This window comes from Mesoplodon densirostris, chromosome X (assembly GCF_025265405.1).
Source record: "Mesoplodon densirostris isolate mMesDen1 chromosome X, mMesDen1 primary haplotype, whole genome shotgun sequence".
Taxonomy (NCBI): Eukaryota; Metazoa; Chordata; class Mammalia; order Artiodactyla; family Ziphiidae; genus Mesoplodon; species Mesoplodon densirostris.
Window position 1 is genome coordinate 137,032,196 of NC_082681.1, and position 18,069 is coordinate 137,050,264.

General features: G+C 50.2%; 1 protein-coding gene across 1 annotated transcript in view; it reads right to left on the bottom strand.

The window, feature by feature from the left end:
- Positions 1–231: 231 nt before the first annotated feature.
- Positions 232–18,069, bottom strand: part of ASMT (acetylserotonin O-methyltransferase) — a gene marked incomplete at its 3' end in the record, with an annotated part of 29,792 nt that continues 11,954 nt past the window's right edge. The window contains exons 7-12 of the mRNA XM_060086568.1: positions 16,231–16,405; positions 14,101–14,230; positions 11,149–11,210; positions 9,625–9,643; positions 8,152–8,274; positions 232–286 (exon numbers count right to left, since the gene is read on the bottom strand). Coding sequence (XP_059942551.1) covers positions 232–286; positions 8,152–8,274; positions 9,625–9,643; positions 11,149–11,210; positions 14,101–14,230; positions 16,231–16,405 — 564 coding nt within the window. The remainder of the gene's footprint in view (positions 287–8,151; positions 8,275–9,624; positions 9,644–11,148; positions 11,211–14,100; positions 14,231–16,230; positions 16,406–18,069) is intronic.

Below are 18,069 nucleotides of genomic sequence, written 5' to 3' on the forward strand. Positions count from 1 at the left end.
AGCTGATCTCCCTGTGCTATGCGGCTGCTTTCCACTAGCTATCTATTTTACACTTGGTAGTGTATCTATGTCCATGCCACTCTCTCACTTTGTCCCAGCTTACCCTTCCCCCTCCCCGTGCCTTCAAGTCCATTCTCTACGTCTGCATCTTTATTCCCATCTTACCCCTACGTTCTTCATTATCTTTTTTTTTTCTTAGATTCCATATATCTGTGTTAGCATACAGTATTTGTCTTTCTCTTTCTGACTTACTTCACTCTGTATGACAGACTCTAGGTCCATCCACCTCACTACAAATAACTCAATTTCATTTCTTTTTATGGCTGAGTAATATTCCACTGTATATATGTGCCACATCTTCTTTATCCATTCATCTGTTGTTAGATTCTTAGGTTGCTTCCATGTCCTGGCTATTGCAATCAATGTGATAAACCATATTAACAAATTGAAGGAGAAAAACCATATGATCATCTCAATAGATGCAGAGAAAGCTTTCGACAAAATTCAGCACCGATTTATGATAAAAAAAAACCCTACAGAAAGTAGGCATAGAGGGAACTTTCCTCAACAAAATAAAGGCCATATATGACAAACGCACAGCCAACATCGTCCTCAATGGTGAAAAACTGAAACCATTTCCACTAAGATCAGGGACAAGACAATGTTGTCCACTCTCACCACTCTTATTCAAAATAGTTTTGCAAGTTTTAGCCACAGCAATCAGAGAAGAAAAAGAAATAAAAGGAATCCGTGTTGTGCTTTGTGGCCCAATTCTCGACGCCGCCGAACGAATTCTCCGGAAATTGTCACACCCGAAAATCTCAGGTAAACAGCTCAGTGGAGAGGAAAGGAAAGAGAGAGGCGGGGACACAGGGAAGCACCTCCTGGCTAACTGGGGTTGTACCGTCTCAGCACAGACGTTTTAAAGGGGACGGGGAGGCTGTCGACACGGCAGGCCTCATCAAGGGAACATCTGTTTGCAAACACTCATCGAAGATGAATTCATCACTCATCGTGATGAATTTCTAGAGACGACGGGTCGACCGAGCAGGTGGACGGGATGATGAGGCAGGAGCGCCCCCTGCTGTCCGTCGGGACACCTGCTGGCTCCCACCTGGGATGCGGCTTCCCGGATAGGACACTTGTGTCCTCCAGCTCCCCGCCACCCCTATCTGTGCAGGTTCCTCACCCTCCTGCTGCTTCTCCCAAGGCAGATAGCAGGAATCCTCGCTTCCGCTCTCGGCGTGGGGGATGGGGGTGGAACTGTCTGTCCCCTGTTCTCGGTCCTCTGTCTGCACGGGTTACCCGCCTGTCCTCCAAAGCCAGCAGATTCCTTCTCCGGCCTGGGTCATCGCGTCTGCACTGAGGGGAATGTGCCTACAGTCCTTTATAGGGGATTTTGTTTTAATGATGGAGAAAAGACACAACATCAAATTGACTGTTTTTAAGTGTACAGCTCAGTGGTCTTGAGTATATTCACGTTGTACAACCATCCTCAGCATCATCTCCAGAATTCTTTCATCTGTCCAGACTGAAACTGTCCCCATTAAAAGACCACTCCCCAGCCCCAGGCACCCACCCTCCTTCTCTCTGTCTCTATGGATTTGACTCCCCTAGGGACCTCATATAAGTGGAAGCCTACAGGATTTGTTCTTCCGTGACTGCCTTGTCACTGAGCCTCACGTCCTCAAGGTCCATCCACGTCGTGGCCTGCGTCAGAATTTCCCTCCTTTTTTAGGACTGAGTAATATTCCACTGTGTGCATGGACCCCATTCTGTGTGTCCATCGCCCATGCATGAACATTTACGTTTATGGACGTTTACAGTCCATATTTTGGCCGTTGTGAATAACGCTGCAGTGAACGTGGGTGTGCAAATACCTCTCCGAGTCTCCGCTCTCAATTCTTTTGGGTAAATACTCAAAGGCTGCATCCTATGGTAGTTCGGTTTTTAACTATTTGAGAAACCTCCATTCTGTTCTCTGCAGCAGCCACACCATTTTACATTCCCAGCAACACTGCACAAGTGTTCACGTTTCTCTACGTCCTCACCAACACTTGTTGTTTTCTGGGGTCTTTTTTGACAGTAGCCATCCTGAGAGATGTGAACCTGTTTATGATTAATTTTAGAATCTATTTTCCCAACTGAAGTCTCCTATACTAATTAGGTTTTGATTTGCTGGTAGCTTAATCACTTGGGTGGCGGGTCAGGTATCTGGAGGATGGTTTTACTATTAATGACACATTTTTAAAGCAATTTCTACATTTCCAAAGCTAACCATTTTGTAGTCATGTCCATCTATAAGCATCATGAAGATCAATTATTATTCTAAAAAGTAAAATAATGTTCATAGCTGCATTATTTACAATAGCCAGGACATGGAAGCAACCTAAATGCCCATCGACAGAGGACAAGATAAAGAAGATGTGGTATATATATACACAATGGAATATGACTCAGCCATAAACAAGAATGAAATCATGCCATTTGCAGCAACGTGGATGGACCTAGAGACTGTCATACTAGGTGAAGCCAGTCAAAGAAAAATATCTATGATGTCACTTATCTGTGGAATCTAAAATATGACACAAGGACTTCCCTGGCTGTCCAGCAGTTAAGACTCCGCACTCCCAGTGCAGGCAGCCCGGGGTTCGATCCCTGGTCGGGGAACTAGATCCTGCACGCTGCAACTAAAGATCCCGTGTGCCCCAACTAAGACCCGGCGCAGCCAAATAAATAAATAAATAAATATATATATATATTTAAAAACCCTGCTATACGGATTTACATTTGTTAAGGAATCACATTAGAAAATTTAAAATAAACGGTGCCAAGGTATTATCTAGCTGAGGATGGCCCTTTGAAATTCTGCTAACGTCCGAATAATACCCGTTTGTACAGCCTGGCACTGAAGAAGCTACTTGCTTCCTTCCTGTATGGGTCAGCGTCTTGGAGATCATAGATGAGACACTCCTACAGCGTGGGCTCGGCCAAGGGGAATCCCCAAGGGTGGGGGATGCACCCCCCCCCACCCCAGGTCTCGAAAACCAAAGGAAAGAGCTGCTCAGTTTGGGGAGAAGAACCCAGGAAAAACCTGCTAGGCAGCAGCCCCTTCTCACCCATTGGCCGACGCCCCCTCCCCGAAATCAGGCAGTTACAGAGCCAGGCAGGTGTCAATCACATGGGCACAGGGCAGCCCAGAGATGAACCACAGTGGATCTGGAGGACCCCGTAAGCCTTCTCCAGCACAAGTTTCATCACCAGCTTCTCCACAGGGCAGGGGTTGGGGGTGACAGTCCCACCCTGGTGCATCGTTCCAAATAGGACAGACTCCGCTCCTTAGCAAACGTCTCCCTGCATGCATCTGCAGAAGCCCGGCAAGCCCATTTTTGCACACTTAGCCCCAGGGGTCCCATGAGATCCTAGGCGTGAAAGCTTTGTAAAAAAGGAGCGTTTTGGGTGCGCTTACTGCCGACTCCCTTCAATACCATTTTTCCCTTCAATGCTTTTCCCATAGACACGGTCGTCCTGCAGGAGTGAAAAAAGCCAAAAATGCAAAATTTTTTTTAATTTTTAAAAATATTTATTTATGTGGCCGCGTTGGGTCTTAGTTTGCGGCAGGCGGGATCGTCACTGCGGCATGTGGGATCCAGTTCCCTGACCAGGGATCGAACCCGAGCCCCCTGCATTGGGAGCCCAGAGTCTAAACCGCTGGACCTTCAGGGAAGTCCCTTTTTTAAATTTTTAAAATGACTTTTATTGGAGTATAGCTACTTTACAATGCCGTGTTAGTTTCTGCTGTAAGGAACCGTTAACTTACATGGATGGATGCGTTCGGCCCCGGCACACAAAGGGGTTCTGCTTTGTGCAGACGTGGGGCCCCAAGTGGAGGATGCAGGAGGCATTGCAATGACCCAGGCAGCGGCAAACACGTTCTTTGGGAAATGTTCCTCAGTTCATCATACATCGTCGTCCCCAGTGGAAGCTAATACATCAGAGAAACAAAAGAGAAGGGGTTTTCGTTTTTCGTGACAACCTTGTACAAGAACTGTGTGGTTTTTTTTTTTTTTTTTTTTTTAACCTAAAAGGTTCATGCCGTGCTATGTGTTTCAGCAGCTTTTCTTCTAAACAAGCTGACCGGGGGCTTCCATATCACCGCTGACCATGCAAATTCTTTATTGGGGCAGAAAACCTCCAGAAAGAGGTGGTGTTTCCGGCAATGGCTCGAGGGTCCTGCTGCGAGAGATACAGCCGGCCCTACAGTACATTTTTATCCACCAGGCCCAGGGTGTCTCTCCACGGGACAGGGTGTTGGCAGGGGGCAGTGTCCCCTCCCTTACTTAGAACCTGGAAAATGATGCCTTTTATTCTTACTTTGTAATCGCCCTTCACGGGGGAAAATGATAAAAAGGTACTTGTTTTCGTGAAACTTAACATTTTCGGGGGCAAAGGCATAAAGTGGGTGTGTCTTCTCCGTTACGGCCACCCCAGCCTCCTTTGGTTGGTGACTTTGCCTGGTCCCTGGAGCCAACGTCCATTAAACCGCCCAACGGCGCCATCTGCTGGCAGACAGGCATCCCGGTCCTGCCCCAAGTGGTCCAGCGTCGCCGTGGCAACAGGAGGATGTCTCCCTCCAAGGCTCCAGGCTGTCCTGAGAGGTATTTGGGAAGAAGCCAGAGCAGGTGATTCCCGGCGCCCTGGAGGGTCCTTCATGCTGAGTCCACCCGGTCCCTCTCCAGGCCACGGAGCTGGACCAATGCTGGGGAGCACAGTCTGGGACCAGCAGCTGGCTTTCCATCATCTTCTGAAGGTCTTTCCAATACCTGTTTCTCTTCCTACCCCCAAGAAGACAGCATGACCCTCCCAGAGCCCTCAGCTCAGGAGGACTCTTAAGAAACCTACGCACCCCTAACAGCCAGTCCTGTCGTTACAGCTACGAGTGTCGGGGAAGCTTCAGTGTGACCACATCCTAACCCAGTCTCCCTAGCCTGGCACTGTGGGCATCGGGGGCTGCTGGGCCACTCTCTGACGCAGGGTACCCTGTGCACTGTGGGGTGTTGAGCAGCATCCCTGGTACCCAGTCACCAGCTGCCAGCAGCATCCTCCAGTCCAGCGTGACAGCCCAAGATGCCTCCAGACACTGCCAGGTGTGTCCCCAACGGGGGGCGGGGGGAAATCACCCCAGCTGAGAAGCATTGGTTGGACGTATTCAAAGAATCACCGGGTATTTAAGACAAACTTTAGAGGTTACCCAGTCCCGTCTGTTAAATTTGAAGGGTGAGGGTACAGAGAAGGTAGGTGACGTGCCCGAGGTCAGCTTCCTGCTGGCTAGAAATTCCGGACCTGAAAAGCCATGCTCCTCCACTTCCGAGGGCTGCCCCTGGCTTCAGCATCATCAATGGCTTCCCTTGCAGAGTTCTGGCCATCCAGAGAAATATGCAAACCGGTAGGTGCTGTGTTTGGATCTCAGACACAAGGGGGGTGAGCGGCAAGGTGACCGTGGATGCTGTGGGCAGCAGCCCCGGTGCCAGGTCCCTCCCGGGCGTGGCTTCACCCAGGAAACATGGCTGCTTTATTTATTTTTGCAATTTTTTTAAAAGAGCATAAATCAGCTCTCTTATAAGAGCTGGGGAGAAATATGTGTGAGGGGGTCAGATTACAAGCTAGACTTCTCTGCATGGATCTTTCATCAGCATTTAGTTTTTGAATCATGCAAGTGTGTTAGTCCTCCAATAATTAACACATAAAAAGCAAAGGCAAGGCCTCAACACTCGAAGCAAACCAAAGGCCACGAGCAGGCTGTGATTCGATTGGCAACATCACCTCCGGACGACAACCATAGTTTCTATGACCGTGGACGCACCAATTCGTGGATTTTCTAAACAGAAGAACTGCAGACAAGCCACATCACCGCCTGGCAGTTCTCTTGTTTTCAGTAATTTAAGGGGCCCCAAAACTTGGTCATTGAGATTCAATATATTTTAATACAATTGCTTCAGAAATCAACATTAAGGACTTCCCTGGTGGCACAGTGGTTAAGAATCCGCCTGCCAATGCAGGGGACATGGGTTCGAGCCCTGAGCCGGGAAGAGCCCACATGCCATGGAGCAACTAAGCCTGTGCGCCATACTACTGAGCCTGCGCTCTAGAGCCCGCGAGCCACAACTACTGAGCCTGCGAGCCACAACTACTGAAGCCCATGCGCCTAGAGCCCATGCTCCGCAACAAGAGAAGCCACCGCAATGAGAAGCCCGCACACCGCAACGAAGAGTAGCCCCCACTTGCCACAACTAGAGAAAGCCCGCGCACAGCAATGAAGACCCAACGCTGCCAAAAATAAATAAAAATTAAAAAGAATTTTTTAAAAATCAGCATTAAGTCCCCCCCCCAACAAATTCCTGATGGTCAAAATTTCAGAATTTTAAATATTTATTTTTATTTATTTATTCATTTAGGCTGCACCGGGTCTTAGTTTCAACATGCAGGATCTTTAGTTGCGGCATGCAGTCTTCTTAGTTACAGCATGCATGCGGGGTCTAGTTCCCTGACCAGGGATCGAGGGCCCTGGTCATGCCCAGCTGCCCCCAATGCAGAGCAATTTCAAGTCTGCTCTTGCTTAGAGGAGCCTGCTACCAGCGAACATGGCAACGACACCCCTTGTGCACCAGAGATGATTTTCTGAACCCTCACATCCCTGTGCGAGGCTGGCCCGTGCTTTCTGTCCCTCCTCTATGGGAAGGCAGTGCTGGGTCGGGGAGGGAGCAGTGGGATTTCCTGAAACCAGACCAAGGGGTTGTGCTCACTGCTGCTGTTTTGCCCTCAACCGAGCCCCATGTCCTTAACTCGTAAGACAGGGAGGTTGACCACCCACCCAGTCCTGCATCTGTTCTAAGAGCTGCCCAGTGTCCAACGCCCAGACATGGCCGGCCATCCTTCTCATCCCCGTCAGCATCACAACGGAGGAGTGACATCCCAAGGGAGGAGTGACATCTGTCCCCCAGGACCCCAGTAAACTGTCCTGATCCCTGCAGGCTCGCACGGTATTTTCCTCCACCAGGAAGGCAGCATGAGAAGACTCTGCTCTCGGAGTTTTAGCAGACCACCCTCCAACCCCGCCCAGAGGATTCTGACTGTTGTCCACGCGGAGAACCATGTCTGTGTCCCATGTCCTCATCCTTGGAGCCGTTGCTAGTTGGCTAAGTAAGTAAGGAGCTGGGACCATGCCAGCCTTCAGGAAGTGAAAGGAAGATGCTCCCCACTGTCCTGACTGGGACTTCCATCTTCTTCCTTCACTGGGTCACAGGGAGCTATTAAACCCGGGGTGTCCTTGTGCACTGCTGGTGGAGATGTAAATTGATGCAGCCACTACTGAGAACAGTATGCAGGTTCCTCAGAAAACTACAAAATAGAGTTGCCATATGAACTGGCACTTCCACTCTTGGGCATATATCCGGAGAAGACCATAATCTGAAAAGATCCCAAGATGCACCCCCAGTGTTCACTGCAGCACTGTTTCCATGGAGGACATGGCAGCAACCTCAATGTCCACTGACAGAGGACTGGATAAAGAAGATGTGGTGCATATATACAGTGGAATATTACTCAGCCATGAAAAAGAATGAAATCATGCCATTTGCAGCCACATGGATGGACCTAGAGATGATCATACTCAGTGATGTAAGTCAGACAGAGAAAGACAAATACCATATGATAGCACTTATATGTGGAATCTAAAATATGGCACAAATGAACTTATGTATGAAGCAGAAACAGACTCATAGACGTAGAGAACAGACTTGTGGTTACCAAAGGGGAAGGTGGGGAGGGATAAATTAGGAGTTTGGGATGAACAGATACACACACTACTCTTTACAAAACAGACAAACAGCGAGGACCTACTGTAGAGCACAGGGACCTATATTCAATATCTTGTAATAACCGATAAGGGAAAAGAATCTGGAAAAGTATATATATATATATATATATATATATATATATATATGTATGTATGTATCAAACTGAATCGCTCTGCTGTACACCTGAAACTAACACAACAGTGTAAATCAACTAGACTTCGATTTTTAAAAACCAAGGATTCATACGCTCTCTACACCGAGTTCCAAACCCAGCCCCAAGGTATGGGGCAGACACTCACCTCCGAGGTCACAGATGAGCGGGAAGGGTGACAGGTCAAAGGCAGCCACCACCCTCAGCCCTCCGAGCCTCCTCTCGTCCTGCAGGCCCCGCATGGCTTGTAGCCTCTTGCCCTCGGACCTGGCGTGGGAAAGCACGCCCGTGAGAACCGTGCAGAATCCGGGGCGGGCATCGTGAGCACCGACACGGGGAACCCTGTGTGGCGTCCCGCAGGTACAATGGCGAGCTCTGCGTCTGTGGACTGGAGTCCGAGCTGCTGGAGATGGGTGAGATCCGGGGTGTCGGGCGCCCCGGGTCAACGCCCCACACACAGACAGACACCTGGCTCCCGGGGCCCGGGAGTACGGCTCAAGGAATGGATCTTCCTCTAGGAGCCCCGGCGGGAGGCTGCCGTCTGTTGTAGCAAAAAAAGAGAAATGAGACACTTCTTTTCTGATAAACAAGGAAAATTAGGAAACAATGAACAGGCTAGGAAAACAGCCTAATCAGGCCTGAAAGAATTAAGCAGTCTTAGTTATTCTTTAGCTGTTACTACTAGCAGACACTTGCAGCTCGATGTGTCCTGCACGAAGCTAATTACACTCTAACTGCATACGAAGTACACTCCGCACCTGGCATTCTTCTCCCGCTACGCTCCCTTGCAACATTCTTCAGTTCAAAAAGAAGGTCACGGGGCTGATAACCTCAAGAACACCAGGCCTGGTTGCTGAGCCACCTGACGCCAGCTTTGGCCATGAATTTTCAGAAGAAAAGAAAGGCAAGACCTTCCTTATTTGAGCCTTATCACCTACGCCAGACCATGAGCCCCAGCTGTAAAAACCTGTCCTTATTTCCCAGGGACGGGGGCGGCACAGTCCTTGAGGCACTAGCCTGCCATGTCCCCTCTCTGCCTGGCAAAGAGTACAGCGATTCTCTCTTTTCCTCCAAAACTCTGTCTCCGTGTTTCCATCTGGCATCGGTGCCCAGAGAGCCAAGATTTTTGGCATCATTTCCATCGTAAGAGCAGGTCAGAGTCAGGGAAATCCAGGGCGTGTCCCCCGCCCCATAGGGCGGAGGGCAAGGCGACCTGGGCCCCTTTGCAAGTCCAGGAGGGAGTCCACACGCGCTGGGGCCAGGCCTCCGAAGGGTGGGGATTCGTGGAGGTGGGGAAGAGACCGTGGGACGGGGCGGGGGGTCTTGGGAGGGGGCGGAGAAGGATTCAAGGATGTTGGGTAGGTGAGGTGGGCCTGGGGGTCCCTCTGTCCTCTGGCCCCTCTGAGGAGTCTGCTGTGTGGGTTTGGTCTCAGTGCAGGAAGTGGGGGGAGGGGGAGGGGAAGGAGGAGGGGAGGGGAGGGAGGAGGGGAGGGGAGGGGGAGGGGAGGGGGAGGGGAGGGGGAGGGGAGGGGGAGGGGAGGGGGGAGGGGAGGACAGGCACCAGCGCTTAGAGGACCCTCAGCCACACCCCCATCCTTTGTGCTTTTCCTACTGCACCTGTGAGCAGCGCCAAACACTGCAAATAGCCATGAAGTCATCACCATCTCACAACGTTTACACCAGCGCTTCATGCAAAACCCCAGACCTGCGTCTTTGCACAGAAAGCCAAAAAAAAAAGAAAAAAGTATTCCAGGCGTCACTCCAGCCAAATCAAAACAAGGTCTTGTTTTTCTACTTTAAAATGAAGATTAAAATATTGGCATTGATGCAGGAAATCGATCCACACAAACATCAGAACTGCCAAATCTGTTTTTTTTTAATTTAAATTAAATATCAACTTCCTTCTGTTTTGCTCTATTTGGACACACTTTTCAGCCCTGTATTTCTTTTAAAAATAAGCGTCACTCTACAGTGAGGTATCACCTCACACTGGTCAGAATGGCCATCATTAAAAAGTCTGCAAACAATAAGTGCTGGAGAGGGTGTGGAGAGAAGGGAGCCCTCCTGCACTGCTGGTAGGAATGTAAGTTGGTGCAGCTACTATGGAGAACAGTATGGAGGTTCCTCAGAAAACTAAAAATAGAGTTACCATATGATTCAGCAATCCTACTACTGGGCATATATCCAGATAAAACTCTAATCCAAAAAGATACATGCACCCCAATGTTCATAGCAGCACTATTCACAATAGCCAAGACGTGGAAGCAACCTAAATGTCCATTACCAGATGAATGGATAAAGATGTGGTACATATATACAATGGAATATTACTCGGCCATAAAAAAGAATGAAATAACGCCATTTGCAGCAACATGGATGGACCTAGAGATGATCAGATAAGTGAAGTAACTCAGAGAAAGACAAACATCATATGATGTCACTTATATGTGGAATCTAAAATCTGACACAAATGCACTTATTTACAAAACAGAAACAGACTCACAGACACAGAGAACAGACTAGTGGTTGCCAAGGGGGAGGCGGCTGGGAGAGGGAAGGATTGGACGGTCAGGATTGGCAGATGCAGCCTCGTATATATAGGATGGATACACAACAAGGTCCTACTGTAGAGCACAGGGAACTCTATGCAACATCCTGGGATAAACCATCATGGAAAAGAATATTAAAGATTGTATATACGTGTATAACTGAGTCGGTTTGCTGTACAGCAGACAGTAACACAACACTGTCCATCAACTACACTTTATTTTTATTTATTTTTTTTTTTTGCTGTACGCGGGCCTCTCTCTGCTGTGGCCTCTCCCGTTGCGGAGCACAGGCTCCGGACGCGCAGGCTCCGCGGCCACGGCTCGCGGGCCCAGCCGCTCCGCGGCATGTGGGATCCTCCGGGATCGGGGCACGAACCCGTGTCCCCTGCACCGGCAGGCGGACTCTCAACCACTGCGCCACCAGGGAAGCCCCATCAACTACACTTTAGTAAAATTTTAAAATATAATAAGCATAACCCTATCAAAGCAGGTGCTTGGGACTTGCCTGGCAGTCCAGTGGTTAAGACTCCTGCACTTCTACTGCAGGGGGCTCGGGTTCAAGCCCTGGTTGGGGAGCTAAGATCCCACATGCCGTGCAGTGAGGTCAAAAAAAAGGGAACCCCAAAGGCCTTCAGATACTGGTTCTTCCTGTCTCTGAAAACGGGGCGGGCATCACTCAGGTTCTGAGACTTTACTGCACATTAGTTACCACACACTGGTGCTCACAGACCCTATCCTTATATCGCAGACAGAACAAACAGGAAACAAGTAACCCAAGACACTCACGAATTCCTTTCTAGTTTGCAATAAGTAACTGCACATTCAGAGCTGCAGGGTACCCGTCTAGCAGGTCCCTCTGACGTGAGGAAAGAAGAAATGAAGGACAGTCTAAAGAGAGTGTGAGGATGACGTGAAAGGAGGCGATACCTCGGTCCAGGAGGGCTCAGCCCCTGGCACCTGGGGCTGGGCCCCTCCTTGGAGCTGGAGGGCCAGCAGGTCTACCCACAGCTTCCTCCTACTCCCCTGAGGCTGTGGGGGGGGGATTTCTGGGTCCTCCTGGGCCCCGCTGCCCGGCTCCCTGATGCACAGGAGAGCTGTGTCCCTGCGGTGTGTCCTGCTTCCATCCTGGATCTAGTCTGGCCGCAGTCAGCCCCCTGCTCCTTTCATGGATATGAGGTGATCCAGCCTTCGGTCAGGCGAGGCATCTCTTTCCCACCTGACCTTCGGGAGACACCGATGAAAACTACACAGCAGCCGAAATCCGTGCCTGCGCGTGGGACCCAGGTACACCAGCACAGGCAGAAGGAAGAAGACTGTGACTCTCCACTGCTCCCAAGCCAGGCTCCCTTTGCACATGGGACAAAGCACTGAAGTCCCTCGGACCGACTCCAGAGGGTCCAGCAAGAGCTGCGGAGGTGTGGAGGCGCTGTGGGTTACTTGCACCCTCGGGCAGTGTCCACTGGGCTGTGTCCAGCTCATGCTGTGCTTGCTGCGCTTCTCACGGCTTCTTTCTTTAACTGAATGGGCCCCAAGGTCAAAAACTCAGGGGATGTCCCCTTAAAATCAAGATACCCTGCTTCTCATAAAACACAAAGCTCGGAAGCTGGGGCGGCTGTCACCCCATGGCCGCGTGGGAACAACTTGTGGGAACGGACGGGGGGCCGACCCTTTAGACGGGCGTCCACGCTTTGCCGTGCCACTGCCCCTACTGTGCCCTCTTGTCTGGTTGTGACAAGGGACCCCTGACGCTTTGGTCTCCCTCACAGACTTACTGAGAGTCCCCTTGGCTCCAAGCTGTGGGCCTGACCCTGATGCACGTTACACACCAGCCCTGGGCCACCTGGAGACGCTCAGAACGGCATCGACGCTACCTGCCCGGTGAGTCTCACGTGGGTGTGATTTTGGAAGAGAAATGTGAAGTCAAACAATGATGATAAGCGTGAATCTGATAAGCTGCATCTTTTCCAAAACCAGCGGCAGAACCGGGTCCTCGGGTTCTCACAGCTAAGCTACCGGAGGCTCAAGATGGGGTTTAAGTTAAAATAATTAAGAAAGAAAGCGTAGAACCACCGTTCTCAGCAGTGTCAATGTCTTCAGCTGGTTGTCACAACTGGGGGAGGGGATGCTCCTGGCACCTGGTGGGTGGAGACCAGGGAAGCTGCTCCACAGCCCACAGGGCCCGGGACGCCCACATCAGAGGGTCACCCAGCCCCAATGCCAGTCGTGCTGAGAAACCCTGACCTAGCATCAGAGATTCTATCAGTCACCTATTATAATTCCATGAGCTCTCACTTATTATCAGTCTATCTATTCAGCCAGGGTTCCCCAACTCCTGGGCCGCAGACCAGTACTGGTCCACGGCCTGTCAGGAACCGGGCCACACAGCAGGAGGTGAGCAGGGGGCAAACGAATGAAGCTTCATCTGTCGCCCCCCATGGCTTGCACTACCGTCTGAACTATCCCGCCATCGCTTGCGTTACTGCCCGAATTATCCTGCCACACCCCTCACCCCGTCCATGGAAAAACTGTCTTCCATGAAACCGGTCCCTGGTGTCAAAAAGGTTGGGGACTGCTGTATTCATCTATCTCTCTATCGTCTATCTAGACCCACCTATCAATATTTATCATCTTCTATCAGTATTTATCAATAATGTCTATCCATCATCATCTATCTCTCAAACTATCCATATTACCCATCAATCATCTGTCAATATCTATCACCTATTGATCAATATCAGTACTTACCTATCAGCATTTATCTAACAATATTTATCTATCAATAACATCTACCTATAGATTCACGTATCTATAGATCCATCTTTCTACCTATCATCTATCCATACCTATCAATAGCTATCATTTTATCAATAGCTATCTATATCTATCAATCACTTATCAAATTATCAATATTGTCTATCAATCATCTACCATCTATAATGTATCATTACTTATCTATCAGTATTTATCTAATAATATTGATCTATCAATATCTATCACTTATCTATAGCTCTATCCATCTGTCTCTACTGTAGTGATTCCCAATTACAACTGACTTTGCCCCCAAGAGACACCCATCAATGTCTGGGGACATTGTTGGTTGTCGCACTGGGGGGAAGGGGTGCTCCTGGCACCTGGGTGGAGACCAGGGAAGCTGCTTCGCCCCCCACAGGGCCCAGTACGCCTCACATCAGAGAATCCTCCAGCCCCAGATGCCAGTGGGGTGAGGCTGAGAAGCCCGGTGTGGAGCACAGCGATCACACACACACAGAGAGCAGAACGCAGGGTTTTCCACCCGTATGTTCCAGATTATCTTCCTGCTTTGCCCTGGGGCACCCCTACTTCCCCTGGAGACTCCTGAAGCACAAGGATTCTCATCACGACATCATTAGATGAATCCCGTCGACCTCACACATCTGCTCCGGATTCCCAAATCTAATGATGTCGCGTTTGAAGAAGAAGCCCGGCATTTCGATTCCTCGGATGCCCTGAAAACCAGCCCCCAGGCAGCCCTGGGACTCAGGAGCGCCACCGACACCGCACCCACCTGACAGCCGCGGCCAGGTGGCCCCAGCCCAGGTAGGTGGTCCCGGCCGTGTACAGCAGCATGTCCTGCTGGGACTTGGGGCTGGCTCTGGCCAGGTACGTGCTGGCGAGCTCTGTGTTTTCATACACAGCTGAAAACACACAGAACAGAGGGAAAAAAAAAACGCATTAGATACCAAGGCATCGCTGACATGCCGACATGCCGACACCAGCACTGGCAACATCCTGATGGAAACGCGATTCCTGCCTGGGACCATGGAAATCCCAACAGCTGGACCCTCGTCCTGAAAGACTGGCTGACCTGTGGGCAGCAGGTGCACCTGCTGGGTTCAGCTTTGGCAAATCCCATGGGAGGATCCGGCGGAGCAGGGAAACAGCCAACGAGCCCGAGGGAAACGTATATTACAGTCTGCGGACCTTTAAGCAACAACTGGTTTTAAAATGGACATATGGGGGCAACAGCCCGACTCGTGCAGAGGAAACAAAGATCAGGGGAGAAAGGGGCGCTTTTTGGGTGAGCTCAGCTGTGCAGCAGGGACCCGAGCCTGGTGGGGCCGTCATCTTCACCACAAGGTGCAGGACGCCCACAGCCCCCAGGGCAGATGGCACCGTGCACCCCAGCTGGACCCTAAGCCACTCCACCCCTCCAGCTCCCGACAAGGGGGGACGGCCCTGGGCATCTCGGGGCCACGTGTCCGAACGGCTTGTCCAGTGCCTGAGCCTGTCCTGGGGGCCCAGCTGTGGTGCTTGGGGTCCAGCGTGGTCCTGTTCTTGTTCACAGCATCCCTCCTAGGACAGGAGCGGCTTGTCCTGCACAATGCGTACCTGCCCAGTGTTTGCGGGTCTCCACGGGGACCCCAGAGGCAGAGCCGGAGTGGGCGCTGCCGTCACGGGGCTTCCTAGCCTGCGCGCTTGCCCAAGCCCTCACCTGCCTGGGCCGCATGTCAGCGGGAACCACAGGCTCCTCCCACCCCCACGTGCTTCCCATAGAACACCCGGCATCCTCCACAGGTGTATCCTGGCTGGGTTTCAGCATGGGCTGGGCATTCAGGGGCGGTGCTGCCAGGGGGGACCGGGAGGGGGACCTGCAAAACTTGTTCACGAGGTGTGGCTGGCACCTGCTTGATTTCCAAGCCGGGCTATCTGAACACCATCAACCCCTCAGATGATGTCTTCCTGTTCAAGTTAACTCAGCCACGCTGTTTGCACCCCAGAAATCCAACAGGTTCACAAGTCCTTTTGCTGCAAGAAAAAAGCCCACCAGCTACCCCTCCCACCTCCGGACCACCCACTCCTGTTCTATCAAGCGATAGTCCCTACACTTTGCAATTTCTCGGATTGACAAAACTCTAAAAAACCATCTGGATGACCGACATAGGGTTGACAGTTTTGAATTTTGCAAAGGAAGGACATTAAAGAAAAGAAAAAAGAAAAAAAAAAACCCTACCGTCACCATCTTCCATAAGAGAAAAGCAGCTTCAACACCAAAATAATATACTCTCATCATAAATGGCAACCCCTGAATTGAATCAGTTCAGCTTGATGGAAAATTACTCCCTTGAGATTTTTTTTTTCACATTTTTATCTTGTTCCTTGGATACTTCATCGGGGTTCCAGCGCATACACCAGCCTGAGGAAACCTCTAGATCGGGAGTTGGTAAATGACATCCCGCGTTTGCTCTCTGGTTTTGGCCCTCTGCCTGTTTTTGTCAATAAAGTTTTATTGGAACCCTGGCCCACCACCTGTTTTGTCAATAAAGTTTTATTGGCACCATGACCCACCACCTGTTTTATCAATAAAGTTTTATTAGAACCCTAGCCCACCACCATTTTGTCAATGAAGTTTTACTAGAACCCCGTTCCACCACGTGTTTTGTTAATAAAGTTTTATTGGAACCCTGGCCTACCACCTATCTTGTCAATAAAGTTTTATTGGCACTCAGCCCCGCCCGTTTGTTTGTCTCCAGCTGCTTGGGTGCGCCAAAGGCAGAGACGGGTGGCAGCTGAAGAGACCACACGGCCAGCCCACAAGGCTGAGAATACGTACTCTCTGGCCCTTTACAGAAAAAAAAAAAAATGTGCTGAGGGTGCACCTTTAAAATGCCTCCTTCAAAACAGCCAGGATGCTTACCTTTTTCTCTCCTCACTTCCACTTGAAGCAGCTTCAGGGACACACAGGCGTCCAGCAGTAGCTTTGTTCCCCGGGAGCTGACGCCCAGATGTGCAGCCACTGCAGCCGAGCCCAGGGTCTCCGGGGCCTCGGCCAGAAGGTCAAAGACTCCCAGCTCACAGGCGGCGAAGAGAACCTCGGGGCAACGGCAGAAAACAGACTCAGCTTTAATTCTCTTAAGAACCACACTCAGACGCACACACCGTGGGGAGGGAGCGTGCATCTGGAAGTGCTCAGGAAAACAGGGCAGTTCCTCAAAAAATTCAGCATAGGATGACCTTAGGATCTAGCAATTCCACCACTGGGTGTAGACCCAAAAGAACCAAAAGTAGGGAGCCAAACAGATAGCGTGGACACCCGTGTGTTCACGTGAAGCATGCTTCATAATGGCCAAAAGGTGGATGCCACCCAGGTGTCCACTGATGGTGGATGGATAAACAAAATACCGTGTAAAAACAATGGAATATGACTCAGTCTTAGAAAAGATGGGAATTCTGATCCAGGTACAATGTGGATGAACCTTGAGGACATGACGCTGAGTGAGAGAAGCCAGATACAGAAGGACACGTACCGGGGTTCCCTAGAAGAGTCAAATTCACAGAAAGTAGATGGTGGGTCCAGGGGCTGGGGGAGGGGGAGTCAGTGTTTAATGGGGACCAAGTTTGGGAAGATGGGAAAGTTCTGGACATGATGGTGGGGGTGGGTGCCCAACAATACAAATGGACTTGATGCCAATGACCTGTGCCCTTAAAAATGGCTGAAATGGTAAAATTTACAGTATGTCTATTTTACCACAATAAAAACACTTTTCAAATGATGCTCCCACCTTGCACCCAAGAAGAGACTGCTCCTGCTGTTTGAGGGGTTGAGCCCTAATCCTGCCCCATGGGAGTAGATGGATTGGTCCCCAGGGAGGGTGGGCGCCAGGGCCCGGTGGGGGCTGTCCCCCTAGAGGCAGGGGCCAAGGGGGTCATTCGTGGGCTGGCCAGCCGGGCAGGCACAAAGGTGTGGGAGCCTGGGAGGTCCAGGCGTCTGCAGCAGCTGCCCCCGCCCTATCCGTCCACAGAAGCTCTTCACGGAACCTGCCCGGAATGGCAAGACCCTGTCCTGGGAAATGCACACCCCGCGTAAGGGACTCTGAGGTCCCCAAAGGGGATGCCCGAGGGATATCGAGGGGCACATGCAACCACGGGAAACCACATGTGAGTTTTCAAAATCCTAGAATCCTCTCTCTGTCCCTTGCTAGTCACACTGATCCTGGGAGCAGAAATTCAGGGGATGGGGGACAGACAGGGCCTTCTGCTCTTTCATTCTGGAACCTTCCTTCTGCATCGTTTTCATTTTCCAAACAAGGAAATATACGTATTCCTTTTTTTTTTTCCCTTAAGGTGTCAGTGGTGTTCCCTACCTGCTGGTGTCAAGAGTCTTAAGATGGTTTATTTTCTCTTTTTCTCTCTCCATCTAAAGAAGTGAATAGGGTGGCTCCAAATAATACATAAAGGGTAAAAAAAATGAATAAACCATCAATGCATTTTTTTTCCCTCGCACACATGGTTTGGGATGATATTGGCCATGAGAGGTGGATCCTTAAACGCCCCACGAGGAGAGACAGTTTTTTTTCTTTTTTTTTTCCTCCAGAATTGTACCCTAGATTTGGGGTACAATTTTTATTTTTATTTTTTTGAAGTAGAGTTGATTTACGATGTCGTGTTAGTTTCAGGTGTACAGCAAAGTGATTCAGTTATATATAAAAGAATACACGTATACATTCTTTTTCAGATTCTTTTCCCATATAGATTA